At 41.3% G+C, this 24,577-nt stretch overlaps 1 protein-coding gene across 2 annotated transcripts; it reads right to left on the bottom strand.

Annotated features, from left to right (window-relative positions):
* Positions 1-969: 969 nt before the first annotated feature.
* ddhd1a (DDHD domain containing 1a) lies at positions 970-24,171 on the bottom strand. 2 transcript variants are annotated; one of them, XM_080042806.1, is made up of 14 exons: positions 22,958-24,171; positions 21,324-21,500; positions 15,187-15,288; positions 11,826-11,954; positions 10,868-11,015; positions 8,324-8,433; positions 7,872-7,978; positions 6,773-7,035; positions 6,211-6,286; positions 5,880-6,029; positions 5,616-5,680; positions 5,317-5,489; positions 4,535-4,732; positions 970-4,411 (listed from the first exon to the last, which is right to left on the bottom strand). In XM_080042806.1, the coding sequence occupies exons 1-14, from the start codon at positions 23,769-23,771 to the stop codon at positions 4,227-4,229; spliced, it is 2,697 nt and encodes an 898-aa protein (XP_079898932.1). In that variant the 5' UTR covers positions 23,772-24,171; the 3' UTR covers positions 970-4,226. The 2 variants fall into 2 exon arrangements, with proteins under 2 accessions (XP_079898932.1, XP_079898933.1); XM_080042807.1 differs by lacking the exon at positions 15,187-15,288.
* Positions 24,172-24,577: the final 406 nt, after the last annotated feature.

The raw sequence follows: 24,577 nt of genomic DNA, 5'->3' as shown, positions 1-24,577 counted from the left end.
GGTCCCCCCTGGTGAACTCGCTCAGCTCCCAGTCCTCTTGCTCAGGAATCCTGGGCCCTTAAGACTACATGCTCGCCATCAAAGCGATTTATAAACTCTCCCTTGTGGCTCTGACCCCCTCCCTCCCTCCCTCGTCAGTGTCTGGCACCCAACCCGTTGCCTTTTATAGGCTGTGTTTTAATTGCATGGTAAACATTTGAGTCGGTCAGATGCAGGGGCAGGAGTTGTGTGAGATAGGGAGCTGGCTCTGCTACTGGGGATGTGGAGGACTGGGGTTGGGGGTGGAAGGGGGAAGGAGAGGGCTGCTGGAGGTTCACACTTTTTTTGCATGATTCCACTGAAAAAATAGCACATATCTTTTTGCCAACCAAAAAAACATAATTGATCCAAGCCGCACAATTATTAACAAAAGCATTCAGAAGTGTCAAAACACCCACAATTAGTTAAGGGCAAAACATAGAAAAAGGGAAATGGACAAAGGGCATCGGACAACAGATGGTCAATAGTGGTCTTTGTTTCAGTATTAGCTATAGATGAGTGACCTCTTCTGGTCAAAACCCAGTACAGCAGGGCCACATATGCATTATTTATTTATGAGAGTCACCTCTGTTCTAACTGGTCCCATCTGTGTGAGCCCAGCCTTTGCAGATGTTGCTCAAAAGCATTAAAGCTCTTGTAACCCATGTGGAAGCCACGACCGCTTGTGGTTCACAATGTGTCCTATTCACCATCTACAAGTCGGCTTTGTTATTCACATCAGGGGGGCGCCTTGGAAAGAATCTGATCTGAGTTTTCAAACGAACAAATGGCTCTATTGTCCTCCAATAATCAATCTGGAAATGAGCAACGAGCAACCATCTTTCTCTGGAAACTTCAGCCCTACTACGCCAACAGCATAAACAGAGTTCAATATTTTTTCCCCCTTGCTATTACCTGTGGGATATGACAGAAAGAAGAAGATGAAGTACGTCATTGTATCCAAAAAAAAAGAAATGCTTTAATAAAAGGAAATAAATACAGTGCTTTGGATGGCAGTTAGAATCCATTACAGGCATGGGTTATTGCACAGCTCTAAGGACAGACAAAAACACTTTTTTTAGGACATCCATTCAAAGTTAGAGCAACAGTGGTACCTGACAGAAGTTTTTACCACATTTCAGTCAGCACACCCACAATAACTTCCCATTCTCATTTCTCTTTCTCACCCAGTGAATGATTACATATGGCTACAGGGCCTTCTTCATTGAACAACTCATCTGGCTGAGCTGAATTCCTTTCCTTAACAATGGCTTCAAACTGGTGTCAACAACAGTGTTGAATCTACAAAACATGTAACAGTAGACATTTCCCTGATCTGATGCTTGTGGTGCCTTTAACAAGAAAAATATACTGTTGTCATTCAAAATGCTGTGCATTAAATGCAGTCAAAAGTACAATGTATCTTGACAGAGTTTTCTTTAATGCTCTTTAGTTTAGGAGCTTTTTTTTTTTTTTTTTTAGCAAGCAGAGTGGGAAAACTGTGCTTTAAATTGCATGAATGGAATATGTACACATTTCAAGTATATTTTTGGAAACACACAGACGACAATCGCAGGGACAATGTAATTCTTTTTTTACGGTAGACTGTCCAAACTCCTGCAAAACGATTCGCTGTGTCTAGACCCAAACAACGTGACCTAAAGATGCAGCGGCAACAATGGATGCTCTCCCAGGTAAATGACTGGCCCGCTGTCCGAGTTAAAGTGTTAAAAAAAATTATAATAAAATCAACACCAGGCTGTTTCCTACACACACTTTTATGTAATCTATAGGTGCTGAATGGGTAGGATCCACCACATTTTGACTAAAGGAACAAAGTCAGTCCCGATCACCTACATGGTCATCTGATAGGCAGCCCGGTTTCTGTCGGTAGGTTGTTGCATAAACAACATAGACATTTAATACCAATAAATGGATTCCATTCAATGGTGGATGAGTCAACAGCAGCCCTTGATGTGTGGAACAACTGCTTGCACCAAAGCAATTCAAAATAAGTCATTTGATAACTACGTTATAACAAGCAGGACACAGTGACAATTTGACACCAACCATAATCAAGTCTGACCTCAACTGTTAATCTGACATTCATGCCGTGTCTTACTCCATTCCAAATGTCTTGTAAATTATTTCATTAGAGAAACAGTCATGAGTGGTTTTCTAACACAAAGCAGTTTCTTAGATGTGTGTTGGCACCCACTACAATGTCTGTTCCTAGAGCCATTTTGCATTACTGTGACATCATGCAAAGTGAGCAAGTTTTCTTAACTTCTTCATAATGATTTGTATTTTTTTAAAGAACCATGTTTGACAGGCATGATCCATATTTACTGGAGTAAAAAAACAAAACATAATTGCTCTGACAAACATAAGGCAAGAGTCATGATAAGCAGCCAGTCATTTTCAGAAAAAAAAATATATATCCTGACTTGCTGTCTCCAGTATTCTTTTCTTTTCGAAGAAAATTTGCAAGTTGTGTCTATTAGGCAAAGACATGTTAGTAGCTGGAAATACACACATAGACTAAACAATTAAAAAAGACACACTTACATATCGATTTCTCAAGAGTGAGTAACTGTGAATTGGTCGCAGAAGAAAGGCAAACGAGATCCAACTAATAACTTTAGCGTGCAATTAATCACAAAAGCCTAAAAAGATGCTACTTTTTTTCCCCAGGCCAATGAATTTTTCATAGAGTATGATTTAACATTAGCATGACTAAAGCTGAACAGCCAATAAACTAGACAAATAAATTGTATTTGGCCGACGAGTTTGAATCTCATTTTCCTCAAGATTAAGAGGAATATGAAGGAGAGCCTGAACATTTCTAGGAAAAATATTTATTTAAGAAAAAATACATGTATAGCACTAATCTCAAAAACATCCCTCTGTAATCTATTCCTCGTATTGAAGCATGGAAATGAGTTTGAATGGTTTTGTTTCGAGTGAGAGTTTTGTCTTGTAAATTACATCGCCAAAGGTTTTTTCGACATAAACTTGGTCTGGGAAAATAACTATAAATGTTATTCATGCTCTCGTTTCAGAGCGTAGTTATGCATGTCATGATAACAGCCTCATGTGGTTACAAATGTCTGTTAACTAAATGTCATATAGAAAATAATGATGGGATTAGGATGTTGACCAGTAACATGTTGTGTTTGTAAGACACATTGTGTCACTTTACCAATAATTGTACTGTTAAGTTGCAGGAACACTTAACACAAATGGGAATTCTGTTTAAGTTGACTGTGTAGAAAATAAAAGTGGCGCTTTGCTCATGTTTTATTGGGTGCGTATCTATTTTAAGAGTTGAACGTTAAACATAGGCCACATAAAATAATAAATAGAACAAAAAACTAAAATAGCATGTTAGTTATGTCTTTCTTCATACTGCCAAAACATTATTAAAGGGATAATGCCCTGACTTTAGTTCAGAAAAGCTAGACAGAAATATTCTGCATGACAAATATTTGGCTATTTTGAAGGCATTGCATTTGCTTGTTAGCGTTTAGTTTTTTTGAAAGGTAGAAGCTAAATAATTGTTTTAAAGACAAAACAATTTTTTTTAAACAATTAAATCTCTAATGTAAAAAAAAAAAAAGATTATTCATAAAATAAATAGCACAGACACAGAACTCGGCGCCTCAGTGACCAAAGGTCAGGCAAATGATTTGCAAGGCTCCAGAACGAGTCTGTGGTGGAGAGATTGGATGTAAGCACTGATTCACAGGAAATGTATGGACACTTTATCAACAGGCTGCAGCAGTTTAAAGGTTGGAGACTTGGGAATGAAGTGAAAACTCTCTTCCTCTGGGTGGAGCAAACAAAAATGCATCAAACTCTTAGTCTCATATTCCATGTTTATATGAAGCTTGTGGACATACTGGCAAAGGATGCACCTCCGTAGGGGTTCCTAGTCAAACGTTGTCACCCTTAGGGTGTGCAATTGTGTCCAAACGACACAAAAAGAGAGAAAAATGCACGTCTTGGAATTAAGTCAGTAATGATTCTCAAATGTTAAAATATGATTAGTTTGTTTTAGCGGTTTGTGCGCATGAAAAATAAATGATTGTTTATTTTCGTGTCTTGTCAAGAAGACAAACCCATCAGGGTTATAAGACACATTTCAAGTGTGTGTGTGTGTGTGTGTGTGTGTGTGTGTGTGTGTGTGTTGTAACACATGTGCTGCCTCAGTCTGGCTCTGGAGTGTCTTCTGCTAGGTCAAAGGGTGTCTTGTCCTCATATATGAAGGTCAAAAGGAAGAGGGCAATGTCATGTGAGCACCAGTAGCCTGTGTGTGAGGTCACTGCCGACCAATAGCGACTCTCCACCAGACCCTCGCGCAGCTCAAAGTCCATGCGTCGCTCCAGCTCCACTGTAAGACAGAAATAAGAGATATTATAATACCGTGTAAACATGAAATTGTATATATATATTAAAAAAATATATGTTTTTTTTTTTATGATTGTTCAGTGTTGGACAGGATAAGTGAACTAACAAGATGTGTCAGCAGTAGGTGAGGTGGGCTGCGTCAACGTGGAGAGGCCGTATGCTGACTGGCTCTCTGTTCTCTTCTGTTCCTCCTCCTCTGTGTTTACCCCTCCCTCCAGTCCTAAAGACACCGAGGGCTGGCTGTTGGAGCGGGAGAAGCGTGAGAAGAGGATGCCTCCAATGCCCTTCCCTATGCTCGCCGCCCCTACATAGTGTGCGAAAGGGAGAGGGAGAAACAATTATTAGTCCTAACAACACAAAAAGACCAGTGATGCTTTTATTTTCCCGTTTTTTTATAATTTTTTTTCTTGAATTCAACTTTTTTAAAGTAAAGGGGAAGCAACATGTATGTGCTCATTCTCCATCCGTCCACATGGTGGCACTGTTGATGCAGTATTGTAGACAAAGAAAGACTCACATTACTTCAACATGTCATCTCAAAGGAGAGAATGGATTTTACCTATAAGATATTAAGGACTGTCTCCAGAGTGATTATTATTTTTTTTTAATGCAGTAAAATTAAATGAATTAAAAGGGAATATTTAACTCTTTCTTTTTTACCCCATACACCTTTCACTATAGTACCTCATCCTCGCAATTTTGTTCGTAGTAAATGTGTTGATTAAACAATACTCATCATACCAATCAAATTCAGAAAACCGTCCTGTCAGGTACGGTATTCTTTTAAATTCCTTCCAAAAAATGTAAATTCATTCATTCCAGAAATAAGTCACCCTGCATTAACGCGTTCATTTTGACAGCCCTGCTCATAAAGTGTTCGGCTCTTACCCATTATACTGGCCTTGCCCAGATTGGTGATGGACTCTCCATAGTGCCTGCGGGCCAGGACAGGAGAAGTGCACGGGCTGGGGATGCTCTCAGTGTCAGACGTTGGGTCTTTAACCGGGGTCAGGAAGGTCGGCCGGACCTCTTCGTAGGATGTGGGGGTCGTGGCGCTATACCTGAAAAATTTAAGAAAAAAAACAACAATAAATATTCAGCGCATACATTACACACCTTGAATACCTTCAGTGTGCGTACCAGGGGAAAGCATCAAGTGTTATTGGATGTAAGGAACAGGTTCTCACCAGTGTATCTGAACGGGCGCAATATTGCTGTAATGTTTGAGGATGAGGGGCTCCAGTCTGTAGGCCTGAGAAGAGCAATAACACTTCACTTAGCTCACAGTACAGTACAATTTTTATCAACCATGTACAGTGACATTTTTTTTTTATTTAAACATCTGAGGGAATGAGTTGCAAAAGGTCTGGTTGCTTTTGCCAACATCAATTCCTACTTATTAAAGTCGTATACATCCGAAATAATTAAGAAAAGGCAAGAGGGAGACTGACCACGGGGTCTGTGGGATGGAAGACATTGAAGAGCCTGCTGCAGATGGAGGTGGGCAGGATGTGGTCTTGGTGGCAGCTGGTACCCGGGCGGATCCCTCTCAGAGCCAAGAACACCGCCAGAGGAGAACCCACGCAGAAGAAGTTTTCCACCTGCAGAGACAAAAGGTGCCAAAAATTATACAAATGTCCGGAAGGAAGCCTTTGGCATTGACATAGATGGAATTTTATCTTTGATCATACATATTCGCATGAGGAAGACCAAAAACTTAAGTTATGGTGTGTTTTTGAATGGAGTGGAATCAAATTCATCATATTATATTGAACTACTTACCTTAAATTTGAGTGCTGGGGGAGCGGAGGGTTTGGAGGCCTCCAGTGTGAGGAGCTGATTTTCCAGCTCTCGTAACCTGTTAGAAGCAGAACGGTGTAAAGTGATGAACACCGTGATGTAACTCCTTTTATCGTTTATCCACTTATGCATTATGACAACCTAAAGCTACCTGGATATACATACTGATTCTCTTATCAGTTATAGGAAACCTCAAACTATATCAGTACCACTCCAATCAACAACCTTTTTCCTCCCCAAGATTTTGGACCACTTTCTCTCCGAAAAACCTCTTAAGAACGCTTACAGCCATACATGATGTCAAAGCTAGAAGTCACTGAAGATCTAACTGTTCATTAGAAAAGCTCTACCTGGGGGCGCCCTTAGCTCAGTTGGTAGGGCGTCCCCCCACGGGCCGGGCCCAGCAGCAGACCCGGGTTCGATTCCCGCCCGTGGTCGTTCACTCCCCTCTCTGCCCCATTTCACCTCTGTCTCTCTGCACTGTCAATAAAGCATAAAAATGCCCAAAAAATATATATAAAAAAAATAAAAATAAAAGCTCTACCTAGTCCTGGTCATGCGTAGCTGCTCTAAAAGGTGCCTCTCCTGGTAGGACATCCAGGGCATGTCCAGGTCCTCTTCCACCACGCGGTGCTCCTGCAGACAGAAGCGAACCGGATCCCACCCCGTCATGATGTCGTAGGTGATGACGCAGCCCAGGGAGTGGGACACGATGGACACCTTGCCTCCCCGCTCCTCGAACTCGGGGTTCCGCGAGCAGAAAAGTGAATACAGTCTGTTCAGCTCCTGCGTTAGGCCCTTGGTAATCTTGAAAAGACAGAGATTGGAGAACGTTTTTAAACAAGAGAACAGGGTGCGTCACAACTAGATTGGATTAAGACATATACCAAACTAGACACTCGAACGGACCGTGTCACTTGTCTGAGTATACATGGCCTTTCAGGAATCGGATAAATGTCCGATGCATGGCTGTCTCCACTATGCTAGGTGGCGCTGTAGCCCTTTCAAAAAGTGGTTATAGAGCCACGTCCGGTTCCCTTCCGGCAATAACCCTACTATTTTTTACGTCTCCTTCCACTTCCTTGTGAAATCCTCCGCAGTGATTCTCGAGCAAGCGCAGAACGAGAACTCCGATATGCGATATCCGATCCCTGTATACATGCAGAGAGAATGCCGACTATGAACGAGTTATCTAGGTGTTCTTATCCGACTTCGCTTGTCCGTTAATGTGCCGATTTGTGTGCGAAGTAGATCGGATAAAGGTGTTTACATGCATTTTACAAGTCCTGTTGAAGTCTTATTCGTTTATTTACCCGATTATGAGTTTGCATGTAAACGCACTGACTGGGAACTCTTAAAAGTGCTACGAGTAACTTTTAAATATTTCTGAAACAGTAATACATAGTTTTTCCTCTGATGATCATGAATTACCTGTAACAGCAAACGAGATCATCATTGCAAAGAATGCTATTTTTATATTGTTTATCTTAATGCCTTTGTCATGGGTACGCTCGCCCAGGAACAACAGCTGGCGTAGTGAAAACACTACAGCCTTTGTCCAAAGGGGGTGCAAGAATGAACAAAAACTGAAAATTCCTCAGAGCACCTTTTATTTCTGCTTTCCGGAAGTGTGTGACTCTCACCTCATCCCGGTAAAGGGGGCTGTTGTAGTACATGATGTCCATGGCACTGCTGTTGAGAAGATCTCGCAGTCCTCTCACTTTGTCTGGTGTTATCGAGTCTACCGTATCTGCAGAAACGAAGGCGGGGCGACATCAAAGTATGAAACAGAAATTCAATGCCACATGATGATGGCTGCATTCATACACTGTGCGGCCATGTTATAATGCAATTCAATACAACAATAATGTTTAATTGTCCCACCACTCTGCTTTAGGTCATTAACGTTATAGTCTACATCTGCACAGTGATCAGAGTGGTCAACGAGGTTACTTTTGTACACTATCCTATAAAATTACAAAGATCTGTAAAAAGTTCACAAAAAAAGCACTTAAACTGATCAGACTTTACATCCATTTGTCTGTTGTGGTGTGTGCTTAATCACATGCACCTGTGAAAAAAACCACACACTAACCTCCGTCCAGTGCAAGTTTGGAGCGCCACTCGACAGGCAGGAACTCCACATGCTCGTCGTTGTGCTCTGAAAAGTGCTTCTCCTCCATCTTCCTCACGCCCTCCCTCAACCTAAACACAAACACACACAACAATAAAGACAATACCGTATTAGGACAACATTGTACACACTGCGTTTTGGTCCATGTTGGCTGATGTTGTGCTAAAAACATCATCACATTGTCTGGGCAGCAGTGTATTATAAATGACTGAACATCCTCCATGTATATCCGGCTGTGCTATATACCAACAGAGGAGTCCGTGTTTGCTCTCATTCTCTCACAGCCTTTAATGACTGTCAGGAAGAGAATGAATGATGCCCACTTTGCTGCTCACTGACGCAGCAGGTTTCCTCATGCAGTGCACACACACACACACACACACACACACACACACACACACACACACACACACACACACACACACACACACACACACACACACACACACACACACACACACACACACACACACACACACACACACACACACACACACACAGTGTTGTCTGTAGAGTGTTGACATGGGTGAATGGAGGCAGAGAGAGGCTTTTAGGTGGCTGGTTTCTAAATGGAGGACCTAATGCAGGTTTTGACAGGACTATCTGGAGTCTGGCATGTCTGGAGGGGAACTTAATTGCTCAGAGGGTTGAGCACTATATTGCAGACCTTTCTGTGCTGCACCCACAAGGATTCACTAACTTTAAGTTTGAATTTAATTGGCCAATGAGCTTTTAAAATAGCAGGTTAAGCAAAAATAGTTTTTTTTAAATGACCTTCTGTTTTTGTTTTAGAGCCTATTATTATTATTATTATTATTATTATTATTATTATTATTATTATTATTATTATTATTATTATTATTTATACTATTGCCCTAACCCCCCACAATTTCCTATTTCACTGCTGCTGATGACAGTCAGAATAGTACAGCGCTGAATTGAATTCAGGTTTAGAATGAAAAGCAACAGCAAGTAGCAGGCTTGACAGGTCGTTGGGTTGATCTTTCCTCTTGGCTGTAGTAAGTGTTTGCTCTGAAATCCGCGGGGCGCTTAGAGTGAGGCTTATAGTGCTCTGCAGCTTGACTTAGTATGCTTTACCTGCTTAGCTGGAGTAAGCCGCGGGCAGTGGGCCGACACTAACTTTGTGACACAGATACACAGTGCGATACAATAGTTTGGTTTAACATGTCTCGTAAGGCAGAAGTGATCACTGTGCCCTGTCATTGTAACTTCCACCTCCTGGCCTTTACAGAAGTATTAAGAAAGAGTACAGCTTTGGAAAATAAAATGAGTGAGAAAAATGGATAGAGGATGAGAGGAAAAGAAACACAAAGGCTGCAGGTGCAACAGTATCAAGAGAAGTGTTTAAAATAATAATAATAAAAACTGTGGTAATTGTGAGTGGCCCTGGATGACTCAAGCTGGTGGAAAAACAAGGACTTCCTGATTTAGCAGTATTGTAACACTTTTTTTCAAATGCTGTACGACAACAATTGTAGATATGTAATGAACATTTCCCGCATTGTTCAGGGAGGATTGTAGACCCACATTCCATAAAGGCACTAGTTACATACTTACATACTGGTGCTGAACAAAAGAACGTTTCCACAATCGCAAGAAAACCTGCCATACAGGTCAAAATCTGAAACCACTCCTTAATTGATAAGATTCTCAACATGCAACGTAAGCTTAGTCCTGAGGCAAAAGAGCAAGATAATAACAAGCTCTTGTGCCTGTGTCCTAACAGATAGTGATAAACAAGAAATACAAGTAAATACAGAAAGAAGGACAAAATGAGATATGTGAGACACAGACTTTGTCTGGAGAAGAGGAGTGTGTTATGATAGGTATTTAGAATACTTTGAAAGCTGCCTTATCCCTTTAAACAAAACAGATACACTCTGTGGGCCTATGCTACTATGATGATGATACTAAATGATATCAGCCCAATCTAGTCCATTGTTGTTCCAGACACCCTAAGAGATCAAGAATCGGCACCTCACAACACCTGGACAAAAAGACTAGAATGTTTATTTGTTTTTTCCCGCCCTATCTCTCGTATGCAGATGAACAATACAAGCACAGAAACCCTCTTCCATTCACATTTGTAAACATCGTAAAATAAAAAGGGGGAATGATGTTTTTTGTGCTGCTAGGATAAACTGTAAAACGATAGAAAGTTCCCACTTGTTTTTCTATCTGTTCAGTCAGTTCATATACACTGCTTTTACGCCATTGTTTGTCGTCCCTAGCACCGCCGTCCCCACGATATCACATAGGTCATGTAAGACAGCAAGATATATTTAGCTGTATAATCTGCCATGTCTCTCGGCCATGTCAGGTCAAGAATTTATGACTCAAATCTATTATCTCCTACTGTGTGACACAAATGTCCATCTTAACAGACAAAAATATAGTGTAGTCTGAAACTGGAGTTATTGACATAAAACGAAAGGCAAACAGGGCAAATCATCAACAAAATTATTTTTTTTTTTTTCAACTCACATTCCAGTGTTTTTAATGATGCGTCCTTCGTCCATCTTCTGCCCAATCCCATGAACCACAAAGACAATGTGCGTAGTTTGAGGAGGTCTGTCCTCAGGTGAGGCCTCCTCAACGTAACCCCGATGGAGCCGTGTTCCACTGCTGGAAGCTGGATGAGGAGAGGACAGGGAAGGACTATTATTACTTAAACATATCTTGCTGTTTTTGCTTGTGATACTTTGCTTGTGTACTGTGCGCAAAGCAAAACATTTGCAAAAATAATGAACGATTGTATAGCATGTTCTGTACAGTGCTGCTAAATACACACTGTTCTGTTTCCAAAGAGGCCAGTAGGTGAAACACAAAGTTCTGAATTGACTGTGACCTGAGACTCTGTGGCAACACTCGTAATGTGTCTAGAGAGAGTGTCCCTATTTAGAATCTGTAGTCTATGTCCAGTCATGTGCTGGTTGGCAAGGTGATGTATTGGACAGCACTAAGGGGATTGGCCCTCACTGAGCCTTTTATCAGGGGAGATTGAAACAACCATTGTCACCTCCTCCTCCTTTAATCTGCGAGGAGATTACAATGTATCATAGAGCTAAAACACTATATGAGACAAATACAGTACAGTCCTTCATAGAGATCAAACACCAGGTCAAGCTGCAGTAGCAATCTTTTTTTAGTTACACTAGCGCCGGTTGATCAAACCAATAGCAGAAATAGACAATAGCGGATGGGCGCTGTGTGATTTTCTGGGCTAATCCAGTTAGGAAACTGTACAGTACACAGCCATGTTAAAAATAACTCTTTAATAATAGCAATTGGCAGCAAACTGTGAATGCAGCTATATTTGTAATGTGTGCAATTAACGTGTGTAGAAAGTAAAGACAACACACGTGTGCAGTATGAGCAGGGAACTGTTTGTAATAAGGTGGTTATTACCTGGAAGGACAACGACAGTATGTGAATGGCATACCTTTGGAGAAGCCTAGCTTCTGTGTAACGGTCCGTGCAATTTTGGAAGTGGTGGCATCGCTGTAGAGGTACACCTCATCCACGCTGTGCCAATCCACATGGGTCCGACTCAGTTTCATACTGTGGATGGCTGTGGGGAGGGGGGTTGAGGGCAGAGGAGTGAGTGAATGAATGGATAGAGGAAAGAGAGGAGCACATTTACAGGTGGTGTGGGAAATTGGGCAAGGACAGAAGGGAAAAAAACATGGAACGGGGTAAAGGAAAAAAGATTCCCCAATACAGAAGGTTTTTGATTACATATTTTAGTAATTGCGAGTGTCAGTACAGAAGGAGGGGGGGACATTGAAGATGTAAAAATTCCACCAAGCTTAAGTCCAGGCTCAATCTATTCACACAGCCCAATCAAATGCAATCTGGAGCTTTGATCTGCACTTGGAACGAAAAAACACATCAAACTATCCCCCTCCATGATTGCATATTTCAGCTCTTGCTTGTCCGTCTTTTTTGACTGAAAGACATTTTACGCGCCATCATCTAAATTGATATTACGTTCAGTTCCAATTTTCTCCACGCTTTTGCTTCAAAATGTTTTGCAGTGACTAGAGCAAGTAAGAGCAGAGCTATGTCCAGAGAGAAGACATCGTTTGCTAAAGAACCTAGGCACGATAAATGAAACTGGTTGACTGGAGTTATTTATGCCTCTGCAGTATGTCCTTTAAATGCCTTGTGCAGTCAAGTTCGTCTAGATGAAATAGGTAGAAGACTTTGGCGCAGGTCCAGTGAACAGTCATGGCTCCTTGTACTACTCTGAACCAATCTGGGGATTAAAACCATTTAAGAACGGGGTAAAGTTCTTGGTCTGGAGAAATAAAATCTTCCCGATGACCCGTTTGCTAGCTTGAAACTTCTAACAAAAAAAAATGCAAAGTTAAGTGCAACAAGAAGTGGTACTATTCCATTACTATGGTGCTTCAAGAAGCACACTGAGAACTAAGGCTTACGAATGTATTGAGGAGAGGGAAAATTGTGCAACCTTCCAAAGATTAATGTCCTTCTTTGTCATTCATCCTTTGATGTTTATTTTTTAGAAGACAGTTCTTGGTAATGCACTTGTCAGGTCAGGGCAAGAGTAAGCCTGACATCAGTCAGGAATTTCACAATGTCTGCAATCCCTCTTTCACATGTTAATGGTTAAGACTGTAACTTTGTGTTGCTGCTGATGCCTACCTGAACAGGTCTCTCTTGTAAATGAGACCCTGGGTCTCAATGAGATTTTACCTGTATAAATAAAGGTTAATAAAAAATAATAAATAAAAAGACAAGATATACATCAACCGAGCCTATGTAGTTGTGTGTCACATGGTGGAGTTAGGCTGGGACAGTGTTAGGAAAGCAGGCCAAGTTTCTTAACTGGACAAGCATGACCAGTGGGTCAATCAAGACATATGAGACCGGTTCCCTCTGAGGGCAACCAGTGTAAGAAGGAAAGACGGCCTCTTAGGAGGGACAAGCAAGGTCTGGAAGAAGACTTTGTCACAAGGAACAGAGGAGTCGGAGTAAAGGGCACTACTAGTTAAATTTGGTATAACAAAATGGAAGGCCATTGTTTTTTTTCTAAGCAGATAAAACAATGAAGTTAGGGGAACTTGAGGTGAGAGCATACACAGTTTCCTCTGTCATACATTTCCATTTATCTTTGCAGGTCCTCAAATGAAACCACTCAGCAGCAAAGCAAACATATGCTTAACCGCTACCACCACATAGAATATGACTACACCACTCTATGGCAGCAGCAGTGAGGGAGAACAATCAGCTCTTCTAGTTTGGCTTTAACTCAAACAGTTAGAAGTGCCCTCCTTTCCTCATCTATAGCTCACAGACTCACAAGTGAGGACAAAGGAGAAAAGGACGGTGGCAGCTGCCCTCACACACTAGCGTTATACAAGGGTGGATGAAGCCACTTCAGACTGTTGAGTAAAATATTGTGTAGCAGAGTCCACTGTAAAACAGGAGCTGTCAGTCCAGCCAGAATAGACACTTTGTTGAACTTCTCAAACTAAGCTGGCTTTATCAATATAAGAAATCCACTTGCAGGGAGTACAAGTAAAAAGCACCCAGCAAGATAGAGCTATGCTTAGGGGCAGCACAAGGACACTTCCTGTTTTACAATGAGAGGCAATGCATTGTGGAAAGAAGGGGCAGTACGGAGGAGGTGGCAGTCAACCAAGAGAGGTTAAAGAGTTTACCGAGGGAGTTCGCTAACACTGCTATGGCCAATTACGAAGGGGAACTGGTTGAGGCAGGTGTAAAAAAGTGAAGGATCAAGAAACTGGGTAAACAAGGAAACAGTATGTGTGAGAGATTGGGAAAGATAACCACTAATCACATGTACAATGTGCTATGATATTGGTCTGGGACTGTAAAGTGTGGCTGGGTAGTAGTCACAACTTTTCTTGGTCAAAGCTTGATAAACATATCCCATCATGAGGTGTTTCACAACTTTTGTTGAGAAGGAAGACAATCTACTATTGCAATGTTTATGTAATATTGACATACAATTCTACCACTAAGCTATAGGTCAATGGCCTCTTGGATTTACTATGAGATGGGGACACACACCACAAGAACTCCCTTTACAAGATTTTTGATTGGGGTCAATACACTCAGAACTAGGACAGTGATGGGCCTCTAAGAGGTTGACTCCACACATCATGTTAGGCGGCTCTAGTAGAGGGCCACAATGGCTTCTCTGTTCAGCTGGTGCTCAGCTCTCAACAGAGACCTTTGTACATTGTCGCTGAAAGCGAGAGCTGGTGAAGGTGGTTCATTAATGGTGGTCATACTGCCAGAAGGGATGAGAGAACGGAAAGCGATATGACGGAAAGTGGGAGAGGAGAGATTTTTAAAACAGGAAAAAGGGTGGCTTTTTGAGGACCAGTTTATTTATTTCATATCCATGGGTTTAATGGGTGCCCTGGTAGTGAAATGACCACCATGCTGTCTGCTCACTATGCAAGCAAGAAGATGAGCGACAGATACAAAAGGTTTCCTCAAAAAGCAGCAACAGCAGTAGAACCAAACCATGGGTGACACCACAAAGGGAGACGTTCTAGCAACTAGGCCCAGTTAAGGATGCAATGGAGAACTTAGACAGCAGCAGCCTCGATCCATTTTGAATACAACCTTTTCTAACTGAGCCTAGGTCTAGTTCTAAATACTAGATCGAAAAAGATCTGAACCACAACGAAGAAGACAATGTAGTTATCATGAGGACCTAGGATCTACGAGGAGAGAGGACACAAGCTAGCAGATCTAAAACACCAGAAGTGAAAAGAAAAAAAGAACTTGGTATTTTACAGTACCTTGGCAGCATTTGCGCTTGCGACATGTAGTTTTAGCACTCGTCTGATATCCACTCCATTTGAACAGAAAAGGGAGGTAGAAAGGGGGCAGGAGGGAGAGAACTAACAACCAAGAGAGAGTAAGTAATGGCCATTACTCCCTGTTGTCGATCACACAGGCTACCACTGTCATCACTCCATCTATCAAGCAGCGCTGCTATCACGCTGCCACTACAAGGCCCCCGGATACAGAGCCTGTACTGGTTAGTTAGTGACGGAACCTGGTGGCTGCAGGTATTATATCATGAAAATAAACCTCAAACAATGCCTAAGCCTACAAAATGCAGCGCTGATTGATGTATGTCAAAGATGACTGAAGTAGACTGAGTCTGTTTTATACTCATTACAGAAATCTCCTGACTTCACTATGAAGACTCAACATGTCATAAAGTTAACCAACATCTATTTCAAATCTGGAGTTTTGTGTATGTGTAATACACTGCTACTCTTTGAAAAAAGTTAGGCTTATTGGAAAACATTTTGTTCGTTAAATATAGTGGGTGGAAGTTCATTTCCCACACAATAACAAACAATAATATACAATTATGACGTAAATATAGTCGCAGAAAGAGCACAGATATAAGTGTACATGTTAAGACCTTTTACAAAGGAGTAAAAAAAAACAAATAAATGCACAAAACCTCTAAGGTTCCTGACAGTATCTTAAGTACTTATGTTTCCATATGGGATAATAAATACTTCATATATTTTGCATGTTAGAAATGTTCCACCCATAAAAGAAGGAACATAAACAGAAACATATACAGAAACATACAAAGAGGTTTCAAAGAGAGAGTATAACATATAACTATAATGTGGAGCTGGATAAATGAAAGAAAGTATGTCAGTGTGGTCTAATCCAATTTGTGTTGAAAAAAAACAACAAGGGAAAATCATGGCATTCTCAGTTAGAGATAAATAAATGTCATTTGTATTTGTATGTTCTTTGAAAAGTTAATGCAGATTTGTGTAATGGATACACCAGTCTCCTTGTTACTGTAATTGAATGTTCCAGTAACTTTAGTCTATAACCATTGGCGGCAGCTGGTATAGGATTTCTCCATAATACGAATGTCTCATATGGCAACCAAATCAAATGTTATTATCCTGTTCACAAACATTAGTCTTAAACAGCCAATCAAGTATTTGTGTTATAATCTTAGTAACATACATGGGAACATGTACACATATGACCAATATCAGAAAGAAAAGTTAATTATAATTTTATATTTTCATTATGGCATACTTAGAATTAAACATGTGTTGTATTAAAATAACTATTCTAAATGGTTGTCAAAAAGAAAAATGTATATACTACTCAAAATCAACAGCAATTCTGTTCTCTTGATCCGACATTTAAAAAAGAAGGCCTCCTCTGCATTTGTTAAACAAATGGGCAATGTCCACAGGTCTGAGATCTGACTAAAGCATTCGTTCCGTGACAACACAGACATCAGACTTGCAAAAATCAGCAGTGTGTCTCTCTCTGCGTAAGTGAAAGGCTTAAGAGGAGACCCGTTGAGTGCACAGGAAGCTTGTTTGCTGTAAAAGCTATTAGTAAAGTCCATTTGTGCATTCACCACTGATGGATCAGTCCATCAATAGGTGTTCCCTTAATGACTGAAAAAATCTAATATGCACAAAATCCTTCTATGGCTCTGCTGAGGTTAAAGGCCTACTTCACCGGTTTGAATATGAAGGTGTATTGAATTCTGAGATCCTATGTAGAATAAATGTGCGAAAAAAATTGAAATCGGTTCATCCTAGCCTGAGAAAAGGCAGAAAGAGTGTTTTTTTTTAACCCTATATTTCTCTTTCTCGTGGCATCACAGAAAGAGAAATATAGGGTTAAAAAAAATCTTTCTTTGTAAATATTACTGTGATGTCTTTTACTGTGACATCACAGTAATATTTACAAAGTACGTTTTTTTTAACCCTATATTTCTTTTTCTGTGATGTCACGAGAAAGAGAAATATAGGGTTAAAAAAATACTCTTTCTGCCTTTTCTCAGGCTAGGATGAACCGATTTTAATTTTTTTTGCACATTTATACTACATAGAATCTCAGAATTCAATACACCTTCATATTCAAACCGGTGAAGTAGGCCTTTAAATTAATCTGTGTGATGGTTTGCATTGAATGACCATCATTGGGGTTCAGATCATATTACATGACTTTTATGTCACCTGAAAATGTATTCTAGCTATACTAGTGTGACTGTAAGTATCATGTTTAGACACTCTCATCTTGATTAAAGGTAACATACTCTTTCCAACTGATGATTCCAACCGTATTTGAATATCTCAAATCAACCAAATTGAGTCGACTTTGGATGCAAATAAATAAATAAAGAGAAAACTCCTGACTCCTAGTTATTTCATTAGCAATACCAAGTTCTTTTTAAGTTTGAACTAGTCATCAATCATTCTGTGTGTTTCCAGCCTCATGTGCTGGTTAAATAAACATGCAGCTGAATAGTTTATACAAACAAGCTTGTGCGTCTTGTGTCTAACCTCAGAAATAAATCAAAAGTATTATGCTGGCAGATGACCCTGTACCCAGCCTGCTGACATAAGTGTTCCTAGACAGACTGGGGCACACCCTATAGTTTCCACCATTGACTCACTGCTTAATAGCCATATATACACACAGACCCATGAGCTTAAATTGAAGGGACAGAATCCTCTTCCTATCTTTTTTTTCTTTCTATTTTCAATTCAATTGTCTGAAAAATAAAAAATATATATTTTGTTGGGGTTGGCACCCATTACGCTAAGAAATAATTCTGTTGATCAAAGTAAGACGAACATTAAAAGACTTGTAATGACTGTATGGCTAGTTTCAGCCTCAATAACTGTGCAAGTGTTTCTCTAATGCCACAAATTCACAATCCATCTCAACTTTTCTGCACTCAAATGGCAGCAGTCACTCTTTAAAGAAAGTCAACACAAAATAATAATAAGAGGTGATGAATTTGGGTGGGGAAAAATATTGTAAAACGTCTAATATAGGTAAATACTCAACATTTATATCAGATGTTGAAGCTCTTTTAAAAAGGTAGGGAAACATTCATCTTTCCAGGTTTCACAAAAGCCTCCAAATCAATCCCTATTTCTTCTGATCTACACTGAAAGCTGCATTTTTACATTCCACTTCCTCAATCATTAGGACGAAAGCAGAAAACTGCATATCTATCGTGAGAGAACAGGATATTCATGCTCTTGTCCCCTAGCAGTAGTCCTGCCCACATTGTGATGTAATGCCTGCATAGCATGCTGTTTTGCCGACCATATGTCTTGTTGTGCTTTACTAACCTTTAGTCTCAGCCAGCTACTCACACAAGGAGAAAGAAGGGAGGGAGAAGAAAGAGATGGGGAAGAGGAGAGATAACAGGGGAAACGTATGTACTGCAGTGATTTCAGAGCACAGCTCGCTGGCTTTATGGCTTTATGGTCCATTTATCAATTGTAATGCCGTCGGTTCAAGGCAGCCTACGTATGGCTCCCATTGCTTCAGATTATTAGTAAATATAAGTATGAGTAAAATTCTCTACTATAAATGCTTCCTTGTTGTAACAATACAAGGAGAATTAACGGTATATTGCTTTATTGTTTTAATGCCTTGCTAAATAAAGGAGTGGAAAACAACCTGCCAACAAAGGCAGCAGGAGGGTTTCAAACAGATGCTCTGTGCTCCAAGTCCCATGCATTAGAAGGGAATTATGAGAGCATACTCAAATACAGCAACAAAGGGGATTAATTACACATTGTGTAAGGGTATATTTCTTACTATTCAGCCTTGCGGTAATAATGACTCACTGGACAAGCTTAGGTCATGTGATCTGTGTGTTGTGCAATGGAGTGGCCTCCAAGTGTCACACACACAGCCAATGTGTGTGCCCTTGGCTTGCACTGTATATTTCACACGCCTGGCTTGCATATAATGTCAAAAATAAACTATGATCCTACTGTCCTGTGTCACTGCTCGACTGCCTGCTTCCACGTACTGATCTTTTAATATCCATTGTGTACATGTACATGTTTGTGGACCAGCAGTCACCTTTTCGGCTTGTATCAAAACTTCTATGATTCGATTCAGGAAAGTGCCGGCAGCTACGAGTACGTGATGACACAATACAAGGAGTGACGATGCAAACAAGACTGACCAAAATAATGTAGTCACTTTCCTTTGTCCTTGTATGGCTTAATCTATAAACCTTTGCTTGTTATGATTAGGGGGGAGTGAGTTTCCTGGCATTTTAGCTACAGTGCAGTGTACTAGACACAAGGGAAGCAAATACAAATAGAAAGAAAAGAAGGTGACAGAGGCTCTGTTCCATAAATAGCTATTTGAGAGTGTGTCACTATTTAAAGATGCACAATGTGACTTTGCGTGTGTCAGAGAAGTGAACATTTTCTAAGGTATTATCTCATAAATGAATAAAAGTTAGAAAGCTACCTTAACAGTTACTGTATCACTGTTGTTGTTCACAGCAGCAGGGCCCACACGTTCGTTCACAAAATATATTCTAACGTCTTACGTTTGGTTACAGGTGCCCCAAAATAATTGTGTCTTGATTTATGATATAATTTTTCAAGACTAAGGTTGCGTTCCGAATCGCATACTTTCTACTATATAGTATGTAGAAAAAAGATTTAGGATGTCCCAATTCTTGTGGCCAGATTTAGGATGGTTAGAAGTACCCGGATGTCCTACTTCATGCGGCCAAGATTGTTAGTGTTGAAAAGTGCATCCTATTTGGGCGATTCTGACCCACAATCCAGTGCGCATGTGAAGTGACGTAACATCGACGAAGCCTCCATATGAAAACAAACGGGGATGCGACGGATATAAAAGCAAGAGGCAAGATCAAGGCGCAATGTTATGATGATATAAGAGAGTAAAGTATGTCCCAATAGTATGCCTACTGCATCCTAACTAGATTCTTTTTATCGTCGGATGTAGTATGTAGAATAGAAAAAAGAAAGAGTATGCGATTTGGAACGCAACCTAAGAGTTACATGTAGAAAAAATATTTGCAGGCTCTGCAAATGTAATCAAATCCCGCTCCCATCAAACTGCGTAGTGCATCTTTAAATGCAAAAAAATAATAACTTGATGATTAACTGCTGTTTTTTTTTTGCATCTTGATGATGTTTTGATGCATGTTTGGCTGTCTCATAAACTCAGTTTTCATAATAAACACTAAACAGTTTCTCATTCTCTGTAACAGATCCTCTATGCTATTTTTCCCTCTCAGCTTCTCTCTATTTATCTTCCACATTCAGACACCCACACATCCATCTCCAGGTGAAGGTCCAGTAGATCTGGCTGACCTTAAGGAGACTGTTGAATCAAATGACCTCTTTCCTGTTTCTTCCTTTCCCTTTCACAGCTAAAGCCTGCTACATTTCGCCTGAGCCGACCCTTTGAGACCGACTCTTGGGAATCTAACGAGCTGCACCTGGCTTTGCATTGAGAGGATGGCGTGACTAAAAACCTACACTCGCATGAATGGAGGGCACCTGCTCCATTCATTTTGCCTCGACTGTGCATCGATACTTCACAGCCAGCAGGCCTCGTCTCATAATTCACCATTTATGACTCACAATTCTTTTTCTTCTGGCTTTAACGTGAGGAGGGTGACTTTACTTTTTAATGGAATTTATCGCCTAGAACGCCCTGTGGGAGCATTTCATCTCATCACTGCCCTAACACAGCATAATAGAGGTGGCACTTTTACAGTATACTGTCTGACTGGAATAAAAATATTGCAAGGTTGGAGAATGCAGCAGTAAAAAAGAAAAAAAAAGCATAAAAGTTTTATGTTTTGGCAAGTGAGCAGTAATGTGTTTTTGGCCTTTTATTTATTTATTTATCTTACCCCAAACCGCACTCTGACTCCAGGACAACCTTTGCCCTTAAATCTAATCTAGTGAAGTTATTAAGTGTATTTTACTCAAGACGTTAGTTTCCAGAAGGGATGCTTGTTTAAATGATCTTGATAGATTTAGGGAGTTATGCAACACACCCTCCTAAAAAAAACATACCACATTATCCTTATATGCAACTACTTTTCTCCTTCCAATTCGCTCACCATCTTTGCTATCGACGGTCCTGACCACCAAATCCGTCTCAAAGGTGTCCTGTATCTGCTGCCCACGGAAATGGCTGAGGTGCTCCTGCTCGATGAGGTCGCTCTCCTCTGCCTCTAGTGGGAGCCAGGTACCGTCGATGAACCACTGACCTCTCATGACTGGAATATGGTCTTGTTCTGTAAGATTAGAGAGAAGTTAAGACACAAAAAAAATAAAAATGACTTAATCATAGGGATAGAAGCTTTCGAAGCCTATGTGGTGCTGAAATATTCCCCAGTAACAATGTTTCAATTGATACTTTCTACCGAGTTTGTCACTCTGTCTTTTTAGTAATATTCTTTGGATGGCATGAGCTGATTTTTATTCAACAAGTCTGGTAAATCCAGGAGGGCCAAGTATCTGGTGGCGTATGCAGCGAGGCCAGTTTTGATTACAGTCTTGAGTGCCATTATTAACAGAGAGTCTCTGGTGGTGAATAAGAGCATAGAGGGCCACTTCTGAATGTAGGTACACTTTGCAAAAGACAGGGCCATTTCTGTACAGTTAGAAGGCTCATCTGAACAAATATGAAGACACAGAGGCCTATAAGACACACCACACACACACACACACACACACACACACACACACACACACACACACACACACACACACACACACACACACACACACAGTAGATATAGATACATGTGTTAAGGTGGTTTATGTCTGGTCAGATAAGATAAGTGTTTTCTTGACATAACATCACAAAAGGGACTTTTCACCTCGTTTGCCACGTTTACAGGATAGAACATGCTGCCATGAATAATACTTGTTTTGTGAATGTTTTTCTTCTTAGATTACAGTACGTCAACAGGGCCGCTCCCCTCCACACATCTTCCATTACATAAACTGGCCTCTCTCTCTCTCTCTCTAACTGACATGCTTTTGATTCTTGTTTTTAAAACTAGAAAAAGGGAATAGCGAGGGTCTGAGCTGACTACAAGGGACGTACATCCACAGCATGAACATTCAGCAACAAAAAATAACTGCATCTCTAAATGTCACTTAGCGTTAACCTTCAAAGGAACCAGCAAGCCTTGCGCTCTTTCGAGGTCCGATGTTTCTGTGGCTTCGATAGCGACCGGCCAACTTCATTTGTTCGCTGCCTATTCCTGGAAATATCCATGAATTAGTTAGCACAGAGATCAGCTGAGGGCAACCGACTTTCCAGTTTTATTTTGTTCCCAAAAAGTCTGGTAATAGGCCTGCAAGCAGGCAATTACTTGACTAGTAAAATAAATATAAAAGGGGCTCCGCAAGTAAATAAGTTGAATGAATAATCAGCTGCTTGTATCATTTGTGTGAGATCTGTCAAAGGGAGCAGCAGGGATGGGGTCTCTGAATAGGCATCAAGCACCTGAATGGCTGTGGGTCATTCATCTCCATGCTGTCAGCCATTATACTGCAGAATATAAAGTATACATGAGGTATATTATGCACACAATAGGGATTGGTGCCTATAAACATCCAATCAGTGATGCTGTGGTAGGCCTACTGGCACCAGGGGCAGCATAATCTGTGAATGATGGAGAGTACAAACAAAAACATGTTAGTACAGTTTGATCAGATGGTTTTTTGAGATACTACTCACGCTTCCAATAAACAGGATTGCATTCCCTCTCTTTGATATCCACCTCATAGAGCCCTCCCCGGACACAAACAGGCTCAACGTTGATTTCAGTGCATTCAGGGTCCACCCTCTCCTCCGAGGAGGCGCTGGATGTCTCCAGGGACCCCCGACCTCCGTGCACACTGCTGGTTCTCGTCTCCACCTGCACCGCACCGTTCAGGTTCAGCCCGCGACTCTCCACGCCGTCGGTGCTGCACTGGTCCTCCTGCTCCCCGCCGCGGACCTGGGAGCCTGCTGCCGTACTGGGGTTCAGCTCACAGTATTTCCGGAATGCGCGTTCGATGTTAAGCGAGTCGTGGCCGACGAAGGGCTTCCAGGTTTTCTTGTCCTCCTTGTAGAACCAGCGCACCTCCTCCGGACCGAGCTCCGTGACCACCTCTCCGAAGCGGTGTCTGGAGCTGTTAGAGCGCGACCGCTTTCTCTTCTCGAACAGCGGACCGGCGCTGTTCCCGTCGCTGTCGCTGTAGTCCAGGGAGCCGCTGTCGAGGAAGGCTGTCGGGGAGCCCAGGTCAAACATCAGCCCGTCCTCTGCGCTGCGGTGTCTAGCGTGTAGAAGCGGCAGGTGTCCGTCCAGCCCCGACTGCACCGAGGACATCCCCGCCTGCATCGCGTCGTCCATGGGACTCATCATCTCGTGACAGCACGAAAACACATCTCCTCCCAAGTCCCACTCCGTGTTGTTGTTGTTGGGGGTGTCGACGACGATAACGGGTGAACCTTTGCCGTCGGTGCTCAAAGAAGCAATGTTGTTGGTCGTAATGTTGAAACTGGTCATAACTACTGGAGCAAGCCAACCTCGCCACCTCCAACGTCTGTCACTTTCACCCCAACAAAGCTCCCTCTACTCCACCACAGCTACCGCGAGATGTCATAGTAGTCAAGTGCTAGAAAAAAGAAAAGAAAATGTAAACAAAATGAACCTCCAGACCCAGGCTTGTTAGCTTGCTTGCTAAGCTAAAGCTAACGAAGCCGGTTGAGAACTCAGAGGTTAGCTTACTAGCAAGTATGTAACGTTGCCACCGGAAAACCTGTCCAATCCCCGTGTTTCCTCTTCTCTTACTCTAATATAAACCCGTTTCGAAAAATCACTGTCGTGTCACTGCGTCGCTCTTAGTCCAGCTTGAAAGGAGTAATTTTACAGTCACCAAACTGTGAGTGTTCCGGTGTCTGTGGAATTTCCGATTCATTCGTTGTCCAAACAAATCTTCCATAGAGACAGTCCCGTAATGTGTATGCGCCAGTGCGCGTGCGTCTTGACAGCAGCTGACGCACAGATCACAGGACTCTCGTGAACGCTCACGTTAATGCGCGAACATGACGACAGGCTTGCTGCTAGTACTCATAATAAAGAGTACTCTCTCCATTCATAAAATGCATTCCTGTTGTTGAACACTAGATGGAGACAAAGACCTATTAATGTTAATAGGGTTTGATCTAATTGCTTACCGCGTGCAAGTGCCTTGACCGGTCACTAGAGAGAAGCAGAGACTTACTCATTAAAAAGCTACCACTATCCAACCTGGCCTGTACTTTTGGAGAAGTTAGTGTGAGTTAAGTTTACTTTTATTAAAGGAATACTGC

The sequence above is a fragment of the Ammodytes marinus genome, assembly GCF_949987685.1.
Source record: "Ammodytes marinus genome assembly, chromosome: 15".
NCBI classification, from domain to species: Eukaryota; Metazoa; Chordata; class Actinopteri; order Uranoscopiformes; family Ammodytidae; genus Ammodytes; species Ammodytes marinus.
This window is presented reverse-complemented; position numbering and strand designations above follow the sequence as displayed.